An 18,205-nucleotide genomic window follows, 5' to 3' on the forward strand; every position below is an offset into this window, starting at 1 on the left:
GTTCGATATTACTGCACTGTTGAAGATAGAAACACAAGCATTTTGTTACACCCGCAATAACATCTGCTAAACATAACATTTGATTTGGATGGATATTCTCCACAAACACCTTTTCTACCACAGATATTGCATCACACAAGCATAAAATTGCCTTTATCCTCATTGGGACGTGGGAAATGTCCCTACGAGGGAGAATCTTTCTTGTTTTACTATACTTGTGGGGACTTTGGGCGATTGAAGAACCAACACACAAACACACAATACACCCCCCCCCCCCCCCCCCAAACACATTTACACCTTTATCTACCAAACATCATATTGAGGTCATCATGCAATGGGATTAGCACAGTGAACATAAGCATACATTCACTGTGCTGATCCTATTCTACTGTATTTTAGTCTATGCTCTTACATTGCTCTTCCAAATATTTATATATTCTTAATTCCATTCCTTTACGTGTAATGTGTGTATTGTTACTTGTTCGATATTACTGCACTGTTGGAGATAGAAACGCAAGCATTTTGTTAACCCTCATTAATAACTTTTGAAAACCTCTCATTCCGTCAACTAGGCCTAGCCCGCTCTCCAGTGGTGATAGAGTGATCTACACCACTGCAATGCACGAAAACACGATGCGAAGCATGCACGCGGATACTTATGTGCCCGCGTCTCCATCCAGGATCCAGGCAGTCGTTCTCCAACATGGCGACGTCAGGTGAGGATTATGTTAGCTAAATTCTGCATGGGCCAGGTGTAGCCTGCGTGGAGATATGTATTCTTTGGCATCGACAATTTTTTTTAGGAAGGGATGGATTCACCGTTTGAAATGCATACTTTTTCCGGGTGTGTCGACATTACATGCTTTGTGTCAGGAGGCGCTGTATGGCGGACGCTGCAGGGAGGGAGAGGGCATGGAACCGTGTAAACATCGCACTTTACAGGGTAACGTTATTTTTCTCCGAAGACCAGCTGGTCATTGTGCACAGGAATGATCATGCGCCATCATAGATAGTAATCAACTGTCGCAGTCCCAAACAAAATATGTTAACACAGTGAGTTATATCTTCCGGGTTTTAGAGCTATGTACCTACAGTTATATAGACACTTGACCTGACATCTATGTAAACAAAGAGTAGACAGCTGGCTAGGCTACGTTGACAGTTTCTGGGGCATGCGCAGTAGACCAGGGTGGGCTGTAGTTTGTTTTTGGGGTGCGTCAACATCTGATGGAGGAGGGAATGGTGGTGGCCTCATTTCATGCTCTTCTGCAAGTCTGTAAAGAGAACATCCACATTCCACACGGTTTTACGACCCATATGGCGGGCTTGGAATGACCCTTAAAAATCTGGGCTCTGTTAGTCTCTTTGCAGGCTTATTATTTTCCGTCACTGAAGACTCACTGCTAAGTGCAACATACCCAAACACTTTTGCCTGATTCAACCCCTTTGGCCCAAAAGAATAACAGTTACATGTAGTGGAGTTACTTTTAGTCATTTCCATATTAATTCAACATTTACCAATATTTTTTTGGGCAACACGCTGAGTTGTACAGTACTGGGATGGCCAGGTTACCCGTCCACCATTATTGCTGGAATCATATTGTAAAGGACAGTGTAAAAATAAATTATCCAAGCCAGCACAATAAGGCCAAAGACAGTATGAAGATGTGTTACATTTCCTTCTCCAATATAATCCCCGATCACACTTGTAATGTTTAAAAAGAAAAACGTTATGGCGATGTTGGCTAGCTAAACTAATGCGTGGAAACACGTTATTGGGTCTAGCGCTGAACTGCGCATTTGCAACTCAAAGGCACTCCTTCAACATAAAGTTGTTTTTGACAAAAAATGAAAAAGTGTCAGTTCGTGACTTTCACGAGGTAGGAGTAATAACATGTTCAACTATTTAATACATTGGCTCGAATCTAGGGTGTGCCTTTAGATTTCGAGGAAAATTCTTCCTTCGAGGTTAATTTTCACTTCTCAAACCACTGTTTGGTCTGTTTCACAAGCTTTCCCGGAAGTCTCGTGATATTGGTCCTCTGGTTTTAAAAACTCTGTGGTAAGGCTTTGGCATGAGGCAGTTGAACCGGGAGGGGAGGGGAGGGGGGTGGTGTGGTGTGGTGCGGTGCGGTGCAGCACAGCAGCACTACCATTTTCCTGTCACAGTGAGTCTTGTCAGAGACTTGCCAAAGAGCTGTTTGACCATGATAAAATGTCATCCTATCCTCACAGCAGCTAAGAAGAAGGGGAATAAGAAGGTTAAGACCCTATCCCTGACTAACTTCCTGGCAGAGGACAAGGGGGGTAATGCACCCCCAAGTTACCCCCCCACCAAGCCCACTAGCAGCTGGGCCGACGAGACCGATGACCTAGACACAGAGGGTGAGATTCTTCAGAAAAAGGATGCATCACCATAGTTATTTTTCTCCTTTCTCCTATACGTTGAGTGTTCTCAACCAGGATACATGTTTTTAAGATTTGGCTACTGTAACTCATGTAGGCCCAATCCTGTTCTGTGACATTCATCTCTGGTCAGTACACCTGTGTTTTGGTATTCATAGTCAACGTGTTGTAAGTATCCGTACATACCAAGGCAGCATGATCTTAAAAGGGAAATCTGCAGTTCAAACAATGACAAAAATTGCGACCCCGGGACTGATTTTGGTAACTATCTGAGGGTTGGGGCTTGAGAAATATAACCACTCTCAAATTCATAGACAGAGCTATGCATGCAATGACTCATCATCCATGAGATCAAAATGATACTTTCAACCATGTTTTGAGGCTATACAGTGTTTGTTTACAATTACATTGTTTATAAACAATGGAGTAAACTTGGTAAGCAACTCCAGTGTATATTTGGCCTTGTGTTTTAGGTTATTGTGCCGCTGAAAGGTGAATTTGTCTCCCAGTGTCTGGTGGAAAGCAGACTGAACCAGGTTTTCCTCTAGGATTTTGCCTTTGCTTAGCTCTATTCCATTTCTTTTTATCCCCCCTAAAAACTCGCTAGTCTTTGTCGATGACAAGCATACCCATAACATGATGCAGCCACCACCATACTTGAACATTTGAAAAGTGGTACTCAGTTATGTGTTGTGTTGCATTTGCCCCAAACATAACACTTTGTATTCAGAACATAAAGTTCACTTCTTTGCCACATTTTTTGCAGTTTTACTTTAGTGCCTTATTGCAAACATGCATGTTTTGGAATATTTGTATTCTGTACAGGCTTTGTTCTTTTCACTCTTTTTACTCTAGGTTAGTATTGTGGAGTATCTACAATGTTGTTGACCCATCCTCAGTTTTCTCATATCACAGCCATTAAACTCTAACTGTTTTAAAGTCCCCGTTGGCCTCATGGTGAAATCCCTGAGTGCTTTCTATTAAGGTGTATTGTGTGTAGGCTAGAGACACAAAATCTGAGTTTAATACATTTTAAATTCAGGCTGTAACACAACACAAAGTCAAGGTGTGAATACTTTCTGAAGGCACTGTATATTATTCAGTTGAAAGTTTAAAAAAATCATGTTCCAATCGTAAATTGGCACTTTAACCTCCAATCCCTCTAATTTCTCTCCCTTCTCCTCCCTCCAGTATCCACCTCCTGGCATACAGAGGAGGATATGTACCGGGCACCAGCCATCGACCGCTCCATCCTGCCCACAGCACCCCGTTCAGCCCGGGAGCCAAACGTTGACCGCTCTCGTATTCCTCGCGGTCCCCCTTACACTGCCTTCCTGGGCAACTTGCCCTACGACGTGACTGAAGACTCCATCAAGGACTTCTTCAGGAGTGTGGGGGTAAGTGCATTTCAAGTTTAGCACATGCTTGGCCCTACCCAAAACATTACATTTAAGCCTAAATCTGTTGTGTTTCACAGTTAATTCCTCTGTGGGTCCTCTGTAGCTCAGTTGGTAGAGCATTGCACTCACAACGCCAGGATAGTGGGTTCGATTCCCAGGACCACCCGTATGTAAAATGTATGCACGCGTGACTGTAAGTCTCTTTGGATTAAAGCTTCTGCTCAATGGCATTCATTATTATATTATAAAGCCCTCAAACTGAAATCTGGACCTTGAAGGCAGTTCCACTGCTTTTTTTCCCCATTCTATCCCTCTAATCAGGGACTGATTTAGACCTGGGACACCAGGTGGGTGCAATTAATTATCAGGCAGAACAGAAAAGCAGCAGTAGTCCGGACCTCGTAGGGTAAGATATAAATACCCCTGTTATAAAGTATTTGCCAACTTGCTGCTAGTATTTGTTCATCCAAACCCAGACATACTATATCTTTGTTTGGCCCCGTCTCTCTGTCTGTCTGTCTCTCTGTGTGTGTGTGTGTGTGTGTGTAGATCAGTGCAGTGCGTCTTCCTAGAGAACCCAGTAATCCAGACAGGCTGAAGGGTTTTGGCTATGCTGAGTTTGATGATGTGGAATCCCTCCTGAGTGCCTTGAGTCTAAACGAAGAGGTTAGTCCATTTTACAAAGTGAGCTACAAGGAAAATAGTCAATGAGAACATCAGTCATTAGGTTTAGCCACTAGCTGGTGAAACATCAGTTAATAGGTTTAGCCACTAGATGGCACATGTCATCCATTACTTTTTTAATGTTGTTTGCTCTTCCTTCTCTTCCTCCATGCAGAACTTGGGAAACAGAAGGATCCGTGTGGACATTGCAGATCAGTCTAATGACAAAGGTGTGAATCGTATGTTTGTGTAGCTACAGTACAAAAGCTGAAGAACATACATATGCACATCTAGGTACTTTTTTGCAGGTGCTGGAAATATAGGTGAACTCATGAAAAAGGAAAACGCCACACGATGCTGTTCATGCTCCCAGGCGATATTGTTGCAACGTTTTGACCCTTAGGTCTTCATCAGGCATGCATATCCTAGGTGGGGGTGGAAGGACCTACAGTTGAAGTCGGAAGTTTACATACACCTTAGCCAAATACATTAGAACTAGGTTTTTCGCAATTCCTAACATTTAATCCAAGTAAAAATTCCCTGTCTTAAGTCAGTTAGGATCACCACTTTATTTTAAGAATGTGAAATGTCATGATAATAGTAGAGTGATTTATTTCAGCTTTTATTTCTTTCATCACATTCCCAGTGTGTCAGAAGTTTACATGCACTCAATTAGTATTTGGTAGCATTGCCTTCAAATTGTTTAACTTGGGTCAAATGTTTCGGGTAGCCTTCCGCAACCTTCCCAAAATAAGTTGGGTGAATTTTGTCCCATTCCTCCTGACAGAGCTGGTGTATCTGAATCAGGTCTGTAGGACTCCTTGCTTGCACACGCTTTTTCAGTTCTGCCCACAAATTTTCTAAAGGATTGAGGTCAGGGCTTTGTGATGGCCACTCCAATACCTTGACTTTGATGTCCTTAAGCCATTTTGCCACAACTTTGGAAGTATGCTTGGGGGTCATTGTCCATTTGGAAGACCCATTTGCGACCAAGCTTTAACTTCCTGACTGATGTCTTGAGATGTTGCTTCAATATATCCACATCATTTTCCTTCTCATGACGCCATCTATTTTGTGAAGTGCACCAGTCCCTCCTGCAGTAAAACACCTCCACAACATGATGCTGCCACCCCCGTGCTTCACGGTTGGGATGGTGTTCTTCGGCTTGCAAGCCTCCCCCTTTTTCCTCCAAACATAACGATGGTCATTACGGCCAAACAGTTCTATTTTTGTTTCATCAGACCAGAGGACATTTCTCCAAAAAGTACAATCTTTATCCCCATGTGCAGTTGCAAACCGTAGTCTGACTTTCTTATGGCGGTTTTGGAGCAGTGGCTTCTTCCTTGCTGAGCGGCCTTACAGGTTATGTCGATATGAGTCGTTTTATTGTGGATATAGATACTTTTGTGACTTTCCTCCAGCATCTTCACAAGGTCCTTTGCTGTTGTTCTGCGATTGAGTTGCACTTTTCGCACCAAAGTACGTTCATCTCTAGGAGACAGAACGCGTCTCCTTCCTGAGCGGTATGACGGCTGCGTGGTCCCATGGTGTTTATACTTGCGTACTATTGTTTGTACAGATGAATGTGGTACCTTCAGGCGTTTGGAAATTGCTCCCAAGGATGAACCAGACTTGTGGAGGTCTACAATTTTTTTTCTGAGGTCTTGGCTGATTTCTTTACATTTTCCCATGATGTCAAGCAAAGAGGCACTGAGTTTGAAGGTAGGCCTAGAAATACATCCACAGGTACACCTCCAATTGACTCAAATGATGTCAATTAGCCTATCAGAAGCTTCTAAAGCCATGACATACTTTTCGGGAATTTTCCAAGCTGTTTAAAGGCACAGTCAACTTAGTGTATGTAAATATCTGACCCACTGGAATTGTGATACAGTGAATTATAAGTGAAATAATCTATCTGTAAACAATTGTTGGAAAAATTACTTGTCATGCACAAAGTAGATTTCCTAACCGACTTGCCAAATCTATGATATGTTAACAAGAAATGTGTAGAGTGGTTGAAATACGAGTATTAATGACTCCAACCTAAGTGTATGTAAACTTCCGACTTCAACTGTATATTGGCAGTTCTCAGTGACATCACTTCCTGAAACACGAGGTAAAAATATATAATATAGGTTCACAGTATCAACATTCATTATGTAAGTGATAATCAACGAGGGGCTAAACATTCTATGGAAAATAATGGAGTTGCATTATTTTCCAGAGAACGCATAGAGCCCCGTGTTGATTATACCTTTTATACCATGACTATAATTTAACACATTTGCCGCTAGAAATGTGTTCAACATCCACAGAAGTCGCTACCAAGTTTCAAATCTAATTTTATTGGTCACATACACATAGTTAGCAGATGTTATTGTGAGTGTCGCAAAATGTTTATGCTTCTAGGTCTGACAGTGCAGCAGTATCTAACAGGTAATATCTAACAATTCCACAGCAAAACCTAATACACACAATCTAGTAAAGGAATGGGATAAGAATATATAAATCTAAAATATACGGATGAGCAGTGACAGAGCGGCTAAGATGCAATAGATGGTATAGAATAGGTAGTGTAGTATACAGTATATACATATGAGATAAGTAATGTGAGATATGTAAACTTTCTTAAAGTGGCGTTATTAAAGTGACCAATGATATCAAGTCTGTAGGTAGGCAGCCGCCTCTGTGCTAGTGATGGCTGTTTAACAATCTGATGGCTTTGAGATAGAAGCTGTTTTTCAATCTCTCTGTCCCAGCTTTGATGCACCTGTACTGACCCCGCCTTCTGGATGGAAGTGGGGTGAACAACCAGTGGCTCGGGTGGTTATTGTCCTTGATGATCTTTTTGGCCTTCCTGTGACATCGGGTGTTGTAGGTGTCCTGGAGGGCAGGTAGTTTGCCCCTGGTGATGCGTTGTGCACCACCCTCTGGGGAGCCCTGCGGTTGTGGGCGGTGCAGTTGCCGTACCAGGCTGTGATACATCCCGACAGGATGCTCTCGATTGTGCACCTGTAAAAGTTAGTGAGGGTTTTTGTTGACAAGCCAATTTCTTTCAGCCTCCTGAGGTTGAAGAGCCGCTATAGCGCCTTTTTCACCACACTGTGTGTGCGTGGACCATTTCAGTTTGTTGGTGATATGTACACCGAGGAACTTAACTTTCCACCTTCTCCACTGCTGTCCCATCGATGTGGATAGGGGGGTGCTCCCTCTGCTTTTTCCTGAAGTCCACGATCATCTCTTTTGTTTTGCTGACATTGAGTGAGAGGTTATTTTCCAGGCACCACACTCTTCCGTCTAGGCTGTCTCGTCGTTGTTGGTAATTAAGCCTACCACTGTTGTGTTGTCTGCAAACTTGATGGTTGAGTTGGAGGCGTGCATGGCCACCCAGTTGTGGGTGAACAGAGAGTACAGAATGGGGCTGAGAACGCACCCTTGTGGGGCCCCAGTGTTGAGCATCAGCGGCGTGGAGATGTTGTACCTACCTTCACCACCTGGGGGTGGCCCGTCAGGAAGTCCAGGACCCAGTTGCACAGGGCGGGTTCAAGACCCAGGGACTCAAGCTTAATGATGAGTTTGGAGGGTACTATGGTGTTGAATGCTGAGCTGTTGTCAGTGAACAGCATTCCTGCATAGGTATTCCTTTTGTCCAGATGGGATTGTGCAGTGTGATGGCGATTGCATCGCTTGTGGACCTATTTGGGCAGTAAGCAAATTGAAGTGGGTCTAGGGTGACAGGTAGGGTGGAGGTGATATGAGCACTTCATGATGACAGAAGTGAGTGCTACGGGGCGATAGTCATTTAGTTCAGTTACCTTGGCTTTCTTGGGAACAGGAACAATGGTGGTCGTCTTGAAGCATGTGGGAACAGCGGACTGGGATATTAGGGATTGATTGATTATGTCTGTAAACACACCAGCCAGCTGGTTTGCGCATGCTCTGTCCCCTCATGCTTCACCCTATACTCACCCTTGGGGAAGCCATTTATAGATATTATAAGGAGTCACTGGTACATTGTTGACATCCCCCCCCTCATATGGTCTTTAAAAGATCCCCAAATGTGAGAGACATTGTGGTCAAATCTGATTACCCCACGGAGAAAAGGGAAACATTCTTGGACAAGGTCCCAGATGGGAATTACAAATGTGGCCAATGTACTCGTTGCAGTTTCACTTATAAATGTGACCCAATCATTCAAGGGAAGGGACATTGAGAGGAAACTTCTTCATAGGGAATATTTCTGTATCCGCAGACTCAACACACTGTCTCTTGGCCTTAATTAGGAGTTTCAAAGTGTTAGACCCCAATTGAATATTGTGTATATACAGTGCATTTGGAAAGTATTCAAACCCCTTGACCACAATTTTTTTTATGTTACAGCCTTATACAGAAGTGGATAAAACATGTTAAAAAATATATATTCACTCATTAATCTGCACACAATACCCCATAATGACAAAGCGAAAACAGATTTTTCAAAATGTTTGCAAATGTATTAACAAAAAATATCAGAAATACCTTATTTACATAAATATTCAGACCCTTTGCAATAAGATTTGAAATTGTCAGGTGCGTCATGTTTCCATTGATCATCCTTGAGATGTTTCTACAACTTGATTGGAGTCCACCTGTGGTAAATTCAATTGATTCGACATTATTTGGAAAGGTACACACCTGTCTATATAAGGTCCCACAGTTGACAGTGCATGTCAGAGCAAAAACCAAGCCATGAGGTCGAAGGAATTGTCCGTAGAGCTCCGAGACAGGAACGTGTCGAGGCACAGATCTGGGGAAGGGTACCAAAACATTTTATGCAGCATTGAAGGTCCCCAAGAACACAGTCACCTCCATCGTTCTTAAATGGAAGAAATGTGGAACCACCAATACTCTTCCTAGGGCTGGCAGCCCGGCCAATCGAGGGAGAACGATCTTGGTCAGGGAGGTGACCAAGAACTCAATGGTCACTCTGACAGTGCTTCAGAGTTCCTCTGTGGAGATGGGAGAACCTTCCAGAAGGACAACCATCTCTGCAGCACTCCACCAATCAGGCATTTTATGGTAGAGTGGCCCTTCAGTAAAAGGCACATGACAGTTGGAGTTTGTCAAAAGGCACCTAATGGATTCTCAGACCATGAGAAAGAAGATTCTCTGGTCTGATGAAACCAAGATTGAACTCTTTAGCCTGAATGCCAAGCGCCACGTCTGGAGGAAACCTGGCACCATCCCTACGGTGAAGCATGGTGGTGGCAGCATCATGCTGTGAGGATGTTTTTCAGCGGCAGGGACTGTGAGACTATTCGGGATCGAGTGAAAGATGAACAGAGCAAAGTACAGAAAGATCATATGAGGTAATCGCTGCCAAAGGTACCGAGTAAAGGGTCTTAATACTTATATCAATGTGATATTTCATTTTTTTTTTTTTACAAATTAGATACATTTTCTAAAACCTGATTTTTGCTTTGTCATTATGGGGTATTGTGTGTAGACTGAGGGGGGGACAATTTTATCTATTTTAGAATAAGGCTATAACCTAAAAATATATCTGGAAAAAGTGAATACTTTTCAAATGCACCATATCTTTTACTGTAAATATTCCTTGTGTGGTTATATATTTTGAATGTTGATATTGCAAATGATATCACTGAGCATTGCCCCTATATATTTGTTTTACATTTTATTTAACTAGGCAAGACAGTTAAGAACAAATTCTTATTTACAATGATGGTCTAGGAACAGTGGGTTAACTACCATGTTCAGGGGCAGAACAACAGATTTTTACCTTGTCAGCTCAAACCACTAGGCTACCTGCCGCCCCAGATATTAAGGACCTTCCACCGCCATTTGGGATGTACATGCCTGATGAATACCTAAGGGTTGAAACGTTATAACAATAAAATCACCTGGGAGCATGAACAGCAGTGTGCCGTGTTTCCTTCAGATTTTTAATGTGTAGCTACAGTACCACCTTACACATTTTGGCAGCTTAACTTTGTCATTCTTGACACACTCACACAGTTCAGATTAACTTGATCTGAAGAGTTTCTCCATGTTCTTTCTGACTCGTCTGTGTCTCTCTCAGGGAGGGATAATCACTCCATGGGGGGTCGGGACAGGGACCGAGGGGGAGACTTTGGCCCAGACAAGACAGACTCTGACTGGAGGGCTCCGCGGCCCAGTGGAGGAGAGAGTGACGACGCGCCGTCTCGAAGAGACGACACCTTTGGAGACCGTGCGTACAGTACAGTGGTGGAAAAAGTACCTAAATGTCATACTTGAGTAAAAGTAAAGATACCTTTTTAATAGAAAATGACTCAAGTGAAAGTCACCCAGTAAAATACTACTTGAGTAGAAATTTAAGTAACCAAGTATTTGGTTTTAAAGGTACTTAAGTATCAACAGTAAATGTATAAATAATTCAAAATTCCTTATATTAAGCAAACCAGACGAAATCATCTTCTTTTCTTTTTTATTTACGGATAGCCAGCAGGACACTCCAACACTCAGACATAATTTACAAAAAAAAGCATTTGTGTGTTTGAGTCCACCAGATCAGAGGCAGTAGGGATGATGAGGGATGTTCTCTTGATAAGTGCGTGAATTGGACCATTTTCCTGTCCTGTTAAGCATTCAATATGTAACGAGTACTTTGTATGGAGTAAAAAGTACATTATTTTATTTAGAAATGTATTGGAGTAAAAGTTGCCAAAATATAAATAGTAAAGTACAGATACCCCCCAAAAATATGTAACTAGTATTTTTACTTAAGTACTTAACACCACTGGCACAGTATGGGTCTGAAACGGGACTTTTATGGGGGGAAGAGAGACCCCCTAACCCCTCTGTCTGCTGTTTGCTCCAGGGTCACGGGACCGCTATGAGTCAGACAGGCCCAGAGGAGATAACCGGTACGGAGGGGGCCAGGACAGGTACAGGGATCGATATGATGACAGGGATCGCAGAGATGACAGAGGAGGTCAGTTGGAATACCCGGTCCTAGGCAACTAATCCTATACATATTCAGCATGTTAGTGAGAAGTCTTATTGAAGTTCCCCAATCACTATGTTTGGATACAATCAACCTACTTAAAAGGAAAGATAAGAATCCATTGTCATGCGGATGTTTCTGCCCAGTAACATTTTTGATTGTGGATTACAAATCCATTGCTAAGTTATTGGCTTTTGCATAGAAACATTATACAAAAGTTGATTCCCCCAGATCAAACAGGGTTTATACCAAACAGGATGTTTTCAGACAATCTCCGCATTTTTTTCAATATAACAGTGCTCTACACTGACATTTTTTGTGTGCGCCTAAGTTGAAAAATGTAGCCGCACACAAAGAAATTTAGGAGCAAAATGATACATGTTCGAGGTAATAAAGCTAGAATTCTTAATTCTTCCAGGCGCACTGGAGCTCCTAAATTTAAATTTCCAGGTCGCACAACAAAATATTTAGGTACATATGCAATTAAATGGTTAGTGCCCTGTATAATCCATCATACCAAGAACTTGGAAAACAATTTTAGCTATTTTACAAATCCCCCGAAGCATCTATACGAAGAAATTGGAAGATCTCTGAATCATTTAAGTTATCAAGAGGGACCAGACAGGGATGTTCTTTGTCTAGGTATTTATGTTCTTTAATCACAGAATCCATAGCATCAATAATTACAACTCGTGACTCAATCCTGGGCGTAGAGATTGGTGGAGATCAACATGTGATATCGTTGTATTCAGATGATATTTTACTTTCTTTATCTGAACCAGAACATTCTCTGTCATTTATTTGACTACTGTTGTGTACACATACTGTATGATGCTGTATTAGGATTCGAAGTGAATCGAGAGAGACCTGAAATTATGCCCATTTCTAATCATGACTTCTCAAGCTAAGAAAGTACATTTTAAGTGGGAATGGACAAAGTCCCATATGAAATATCTGGGTGTACTAATACCATGCATTCTGGAGGGACCATATAACATCAATTACTCTCCTTTTAATAGATATAATTGAATCTGACGTTGAATATCTCTGTTAGGTAGGGTTAACATAATCAAAACGAATATACAGTTGAAGTCAGAAGTTTACATACACCTTAGCCAAATACATTTAAACTCACTTTTTAATAATTCCTGACATTTAATCCTAGTAAAGATTCCCTGTCTTAGGTCAGTTAGGATCACCACTTTATTTTAAGAATGTGAAATGTCAGAATAACAGTAGAGAAAATTATTTATTTCAGCTTTTATTTCTTTCATCACATTCCCAGTGGGTCAGAAGTTTACATACACCCAATTAGTATTTGGTAGCATTGCCTTTAAATTGTTTAACTTGGGTCAAACATTTTGGGTAGCCTTCCACAAGCGTCCCACAATAAGTTGGGTGAATTTTGGCCCATTCCTCCTGACAGAGCTGGTGTAACTGAGTCAGGTTTGTATGCCTCCTTGCTCGCACACGCTTTTTCAGTTCTGCCCACAAATTTTCTATAGGATTGAGGTCAGGCCTTTCTACCACTCCAATACCTTGACTTTGTTGTCCTTAAGCCATTTTGCCCCAACTTTGGAAGTATGCTTGGGGTCATTGTCCATTTGGAAGACCCATTTGCGACCAAGCTTTAACTTCCTGACTGATGTCTTGAGATGTTGCTTCAATATAGCCACATAATTTTCCTGCCTCATGATGCCATCTATTTTGTGAAGTGCACCAGTCCCCCCTGCAGCAAAGCACCCCCACAACATGATGCTGCCACCCCCGTGCTTCACGGTTGGGATGGTGTTCTTCGGCTTGCAAGCCTCCCCCTTTTTCCTCCAAACATAACGATGGTCATTATGGCTAAGCAGTTCTATTTTTGTTTCATCAGACCAGAGGACATTTCTCCAAAAAGTACGATCTTTGTCCACATGTGCAGTTGCAAACCGTAGTCTGGCTTTTTTATGGCGGTTTTGGAGCAGTGGCTTCTTCCTTGCTGAGCGGCCTTTCAGGTTGTAACGATATAGGACTCGTTTTACTGTGGATATAGATACTTTTGTACCTGTTTCCTCTAGCATCTTCACAAGGTCCTTTGCGGTTGTTCTGGGATTGATTTGCACTTTTCACACCAAAGTACGTTCATCTTTAGGAGACAGAAAGCCTCTCCTTTCTGAGCGGTATGACGGCTGCATGGTCCCATGGTGTTTATACTTGCGTACTATTGTTTGTACAGATGAATGTGGTACCTTCAGGCGTTTGGAAATTGCTCCCAATGATGAACCAGACTTGTGGAGGTCTACAATTTGTTTTCTGAGGTCTTGACTGATTTCTTTTGATTTTCCTGTGATGTCAAGCAAAGAGGCACTGAGTTTGAAGGTTGGCCTTGAAACACATCCACAGGTACACCTCCAATTGACTCAAATGATGTCAATTAGCCTATCAGAAGCTTCTAAAGCCATGACATAATTTTCGGGAATTTTCCAAGCTGTTTAAAGGCACAGTCAATTTAGTGTATGTAAACTTCTGACCCACTGGAATTGTGATACAGTGAAATAATCTGTCTGTAAACAATTGTTGGATAAATTACTTGTCATGCACAAAGTAGATGTCCTAACCGACTTGCCAAAACTATAGTTTGTGTTTGACAAGAAATTTGTGGAGTGGTTGAAATACGAGTTTTCATGACTCCAACCTAGGTGTATGTAAACTTCCGACTTCAACTGTATTACTAAGGTTGGTGTATTTATTCCATGCCCTGCCCATTTCAATTCCATCAAACTTTTTTAATAAAATAAATGGCCTACTCTCCAACTTTATTTGGAATGGAAAGACCTCAAGAGTCAAATTGACTGTTTTACACTTGCTACATTCCTGACAGAATGCACACAGAAATGTCACATCTCTGTTGGAGATGCAAAAAGCACAACGGAACCCTATTACATGTGCTGGTCTTGTGACCTAACATCTTTTGGGGATAATGTATGTGCTATCATTTCATTGTGTCTAGGAATTTACATCCATCCCATCTCCACGATTTATGTCTGTTGGGAAATGTAAATGGTGATCAATATCAGAGAAAGTTTTGAAATCTAGGTCTAATTGCTGCAAAACAATGTATACCCATCAATTGGAAAGCCTCATGCTCACCATCAATACCAAACTGGAGGGTTGACTATCTAGTAACATCCCTTTAGATTTGGTATATTATAAAGTTAAACAAAAACTGAAAATATTTGACAAACTTTGGGAAAATATATGTTGATCACATTAGACTGTTTTGTATAGTTGGTGTTGTGTTTTTGTTATGTTGTTTTGTGAAGTCTTGTAGTATGACTAATATTGTATTTTTGCCGCTTCCCTCAGGTAGTTTTGACTGTCGTGGTGGTGGTGGTGGTCGCAGGGCATTTGGCACTGGTTACAGACGTGATGAGGGAGGACAGGATAGCTACCGGCAAGATGGCTACCGACAGGATAGCTACCGACGAGATGACTACCGGGGTAGTGGGGATTGCTATGGTGACCGTGGTGGTGACCGATACGAGAGACGGGAGGAAAGCCGTTGTGACCGAGGTGAGAAAGTTTAAAATAAAATGGTCATTCTTGATGTGCACTGGCCCAGTCACACAGTACCAGGGTATACATTAAAACCTCTCTCCTTTTTTTCTCCTCTATGGTCATTCCCAGGTGCTGTGGAGAGGCCCAAGTTGATCCTGAAACCCCGTAGCCTACCTAAAGAGGTGGAGCAGAGCAGCGCCCCGTCTGCCCCCTCGGACAGGGCTGCCTCCATCTTCGGTGGGGCCAGGCCAGTGGACACGGCTGCCAAGGAGAGAGAGGTGGAGGAGAGGCTGAAGAGGGAACAGGAAAAACTGCAGCGACAGCTAGAAGACAGAATCCCAGACCGCAAGCCCAGAGAGAGGTATGTTACGAAAGAGAAGAAGAGCATAGGCTAACTTGAGGAAATGGAGTATGACTGTAGAATTGACTTCATATATACTGTGTTATCTTTGACTCATTGATCCTGACCATCCCTCAGGCACCCCAGCTGGCGCAGTGAGGACCAACCTGCAGGACGCTCTCGGACTGGCAGTGAGTCTTCCCAACCAGGCAGCCGTGGCCAATCTGGCAGAGGTGAGCAATTTACTGGTTATGATGGGTAATTGAGTCAGCGACGATATCAGTACTGTGGTCAGGTAGACACCTTCAGAGGGTAATATTGTGGTTTAAGCAGGCTCCTTTCCCAGGGTTGGTAAAAAAGAAGGATAGTCATTTCCTGTTGGACATTTGTTGACATAGGACAAGTCATATATTGTTTTTATTTTATTCTTCCTCTCCGATTCCCAGCCTCCAAGCGCAGGGAGAGCGAGCGCTCGGCGGACAGTGGGCGTGAAGAGGAGCCCTCCTCCCCTGTGATCGAGCCCTCCCCTCCCAGACAAGACAGCCCGCCCCTAAAGGTGGTGCTCGCTCCACCTCCCAAGGAGAACGCCTGGGCCAAGAGGACCACGCTTGTTGGGGGCTCCAGTGAGGGCAAGGCCCGGCCACCGTCTCCCCCAGCAATGGCACACCCCACAGCTCACCAGGTTAGAGGTCATCCCGTAGATTAATTCTATGGTACACCTCACCCTACAATCCACAGGCCCCTAACACCTAAAACAGGGATGTCCAACCCTATTTGTTTGTTATTCTAGCAATCCACCTAACTGAAGGTAGTTTTATTGACATCTGTCCTTTTTGTTTTTTCCTGCTCCTCTAGCTTAGCTGATGATGAAGTGCCTCAGGCAGATGAAGAAGTTAAGCATTGATTGCTGACAAACTGAATGTAACTGCTATATTCAGGTTTTAGGGATTTTCAAACGTTTCAATTGAAAAACGGATCTACTTTTTCCCCAATTCTCTTCAGAGGTCGATCGCAGCAAATAGATACAGTATGCAGCCTTGATATAATGGACGCAGACCCGTATGACAATATGGAGGACAATGCATAGGGAGGGTGAATGAACAAAGTGAAGAAGATGGAAGATGCAAAGAATGAAGTCTGCCCAGCAACCTGGCTGGAGCAGCTCTACAGCTCTCTTCCTGCTAAGCTGCTTAAAGAGAAACCCACCCCACTGCTGGCTGGCTGCACCTTCAAGACTGGACCTAAACATAGAGAAATACTAGTCTGGGTACCAGTCTTTTTAGCTAACATTCTACTTCTTGCCACTCCTGACAATTTGCCAAATCTTTGGCAAGGAGTTGTATGTAATATATCTTAACAGAGACAGCAACCAGGCTAGAGAAATGCTGGATGGGTTTTTAATAAGGTTGAATTTAAGTCATTATATAAAAAAAATTAAAAGGTGGGGTTGAGAAATGTATAGCTACGTGCGTCTTCACCACCCGCCAGTCTAGATTCTGGACTATGTAGGCTCTCTGAGCTCTAAACCTGGTTATACTAATGCTGGAACGCCTATCTCAGAGGGACAGACCGGAGTTTTAAATAAAAAGAAAAGACAGGAAAGTCCCCTGTTTTAGGGGGCTTTTGCTGACATCCTGGAGTATACTGTAGTCTGAGGGGATCCTGAGGAGTGTGCTGTAGGGGGCTTTTGCTGACATACATGAACAATTTTTTTTTACTATGAGGGATGTGATGTTTGTGTTTCTCTGATCATCATATGTAGCAGTCATTCACTGGATTTTTTTCAGCCACTGCCCCAATACACTGCCAATGGCTTCCTGCTTCCTCTCCAGAAAGGAACCGCTTCCTTTCTTCCGCCTCATCCGGACCTGCCTGAAAGTCATCGCCTGGCAACCATGTCATGAAAAAATGGTGTGAACTGTGTCCTAAACGTATTGGAGGCATGATCTTCACTCACTCTTATCCATGGGCCATGTGTTGACTGGAATTTAATGCAGAGGGTGTTTTAACATTGTATATACTGTATGTAACCCCACTATCACAAGTGAAGAAGCACATCTCATTAAATGTTTCTGGATGTTTGTTTCTCTATGTAACATGCATGGCTGTGGAACCACACTCATGTGGTTCTTTAAGCCATGGGAATGTCGAGATGCATTTAATCAACTCCATATGGGTAGGTCACAGAGTGGGAGAGATTTCCCAAATTGGATGTAAGGAATGTATTTTATGGTATACCACTGCTAAATTATGCAGTTTTGATTTTCTGAATCTAACCCCTCACTTCACAGCTTAAAGCATTATTCACCCATTTTTCAGTTTCTTCTGTTGAACTGGGCTATAAGTTTCTCTGTCACATTTTAGGTTATCTTGTTCACTTCAAATAGATGAAAATACAATATTTGACTATTGATTTTGTAATATCCTGTAAATCCTAACCACCCCTTCCACCACACCCCTGACCCCTGTGACCTTAAGCTGGGTTTTGGCCCAGGTTGTGACCTGTGACATTCAGTTTTCCACTTCAGAACGCTGATGGGAAACAGGCATTGCTGTGTAACTGAGGAGAGAGTGAGCGATGGGAGTAAGCTGTAGTCTGAGGATGGCGTGGGTCCTGAGGCATATACTGTAGTCTGAGGATGGCGTGGGTCCTGAGGCATATACTGTAGTCTGAGGGATGGGGGGTCCTGGAGTATACTGTAGTCTGAGGGATGGGGTGTCCTGGAGTATACTGTAGTCTGAGGGATGGCGGTGTCCTGGAGTATACTGTAGTCTGAGGGATGGGGGGTCCTGGAGTATACTGTAGTCTGAGGGATGGGGGGGTCCTGGAGTATACTGTAGTCTGAGGGATGGGAGGGGGGGTCCTGA

General features: G+C 42.9%; 1 protein-coding gene across 6 annotated transcripts; it reads left to right on the plus strand.

Annotated features, from left to right (window-relative positions):
* Positions 1-609: 609 nt before the first annotated feature.
* On the plus strand, positions 610-17,748 carry LOC106572753 (eukaryotic translation initiation factor 4B). 6 transcript variants are annotated; one of them, XM_014147208.3, is made up of 12 exons: positions 610-716; positions 2,236-2,385; positions 3,598-3,803; positions 4,356-4,472; positions 4,645-4,699; positions 10,552-10,701; positions 11,332-11,445; positions 14,806-15,012; positions 15,127-15,358; positions 15,476-15,570; positions 15,784-16,019; positions 16,340-17,748. In XM_014147208.3, the coding sequence occupies exons 1-12, from the start codon at positions 659-661 to the stop codon at positions 16,376-16,378; spliced, it is 1,659 nt and encodes a 552-aa protein (XP_014002683.3). In that variant the 5' UTR covers positions 610-658; the 3' UTR covers positions 16,379-17,748. The 6 variants fall into 6 exon arrangements, with proteins under 6 accessions (XP_014002683.3, XP_014002684.3, XP_045552356.2 ...); XM_014147209.3 differs by having other exon boundaries at positions 616-716; positions 2,239-2,385; XM_045696400.2 differs by lacking the exon at positions 610-716 and adding an exon at positions 723-943 and having other exon boundaries at positions 16,193-17,748.
* Positions 17,749-18,205: the final 457 nt, after the last annotated feature.

The sequence above is a fragment of the Salmo salar genome, chromosome 15, assembly GCF_965601325.2.
Source record: "Salmo salar chromosome 15, fSalSal1, whole genome shotgun sequence".
Taxonomy (NCBI): Eukaryota; Metazoa; Chordata; class Actinopteri; order Salmoniformes; family Salmonidae; genus Salmo; species Salmo salar.

What these genes read in the sequence shown, in the direction of transcription:
- LOC106572753 (XM_045696398.2), top strand. Translation starts at nt 772, where the DNA reads ATGTATTCTTTGGCATCGACAATTTTTTTTAGGAAGGGATGGATTCAC. An exon ending in GGAAAGCCGTTGTGACCGAG is followed by an intron (nt 15,013 to 15,126) that starts GTGAGAAAGTTT and finishes GGTCATTCCCAG; the next exon opens with GTGCTGTGGAGAGGCCCAAG. An exon ending in CACACCCCACAGCTCACCAG is followed by an intron (nt 16,020 to 16,339) that starts GTTAGAGGTCAT and finishes AATTCTCTTCAG; the next exon opens with AGGTCGATCGCAGCAAATAG.